Source organism: Aptenodytes forsteri, unplaced genomic scaffold, assembly GCF_000699145.1.
Source record: "Aptenodytes forsteri isolate BGI_AS27 unplaced genomic scaffold, ASM69914v1 Scaffold86, whole genome shotgun sequence".
In the NCBI taxonomy this organism is placed as follows: Eukaryota; Metazoa; Chordata; class Aves; order Sphenisciformes; family Spheniscidae; genus Aptenodytes; species Aptenodytes forsteri.
In genome coordinates, this window is record NW_008795715.1 from 1,893,550 (window position 1) to 1,894,370 (window position 821).

General features: G+C 53.2%; 1 protein-coding gene across 2 annotated transcripts in view; it reads left to right on the top strand.

The window, feature by feature from the left end:
* The window catches only part of SOX9 (SRY-box 9), a 13,198-nt gene extending 12,743 nt beyond the window's left edge, over positions 1-455 (top strand). Inside the window, exon 4 of one of the 2 annotated variants that reach the window (XM_009283490.2) lies at positions 7-455. In XM_009283490.2, coding sequence (XP_009281765.1) covers positions 7-455 — 449 coding nt within the window. The remainder of the gene's footprint in view (positions 1-6) is intronic. The other variant, XM_009283491.2, reaches the window with a different exon arrangement.
* The last annotated feature ends 366 nt before the right edge of the window (positions 456-821 follow it).

The window sequence follows — 821 nt, forward strand, 5'->3', positions numbered from 1 at the left end:
TGTCCTAGCAGCAACCGCAGCCGCCGCCACAGCAGCCCCCGCCACAGCCGCAGCCGCAGCACGGGCTGCCGGCGCTGAGCGGCGAGCAGGGCCAGGCGCAGCAGAGGACACACATCAAGACGGAGCAGCTCAGCCCCAGCCACTACAGCGAGCAGCAGCAGCACTCCCCGCAACAGATCAACTACAGTTCCTTCAACCTCCAGCACTACAGCTCCTCCTACCCCACCATCACCCGCTCCCAGTACGACTACACCGACCACCAGAACTCCAGCTCCTACTACAGCCACGCCGCCGGCCAGAGCAGCAGCCTCTACTCCACCTTCACCTACATGAACCCCACGCAGCGCCCTATGTACACCCCCATTGCAGACACTTCTGGGGTCCCCTCCATCCCCCAGACCCACAGCCCGCAGCACTGGGAACAGCCCGTCTACACACAGCTCACCAGACCCTAAAGCCATTTTAAAAAAAAAAAAAAAAAATTAAAAAAAGAAAATCAAAAAAGCACGAAAGAAGCAACAAGAACAACAACGGAGAACTTCCTCAGACTTTTTCCTTCTTTGAAATTAAAATAATAATTAAAAAAAGATGCTAAAGTTAAAGCTGGCAGGGAGGAGAGAGCGCCTCGAGCCTTCTGCACTACAGCATCCTCCAGGAAGTGGCCAGACTGCTCTGAGAACCAGCAAAACTCGGTACAGACTTTCCAAGGACTGGACTTTAACTCTGCTTCCAGGGCGCGGCGTGGAGATGAGATTTCTAACCAACCAGCTCGGCTGTCTGTTCTCTGGACTTTTGTAATTATTTTTTTTTTAGCAGTAATT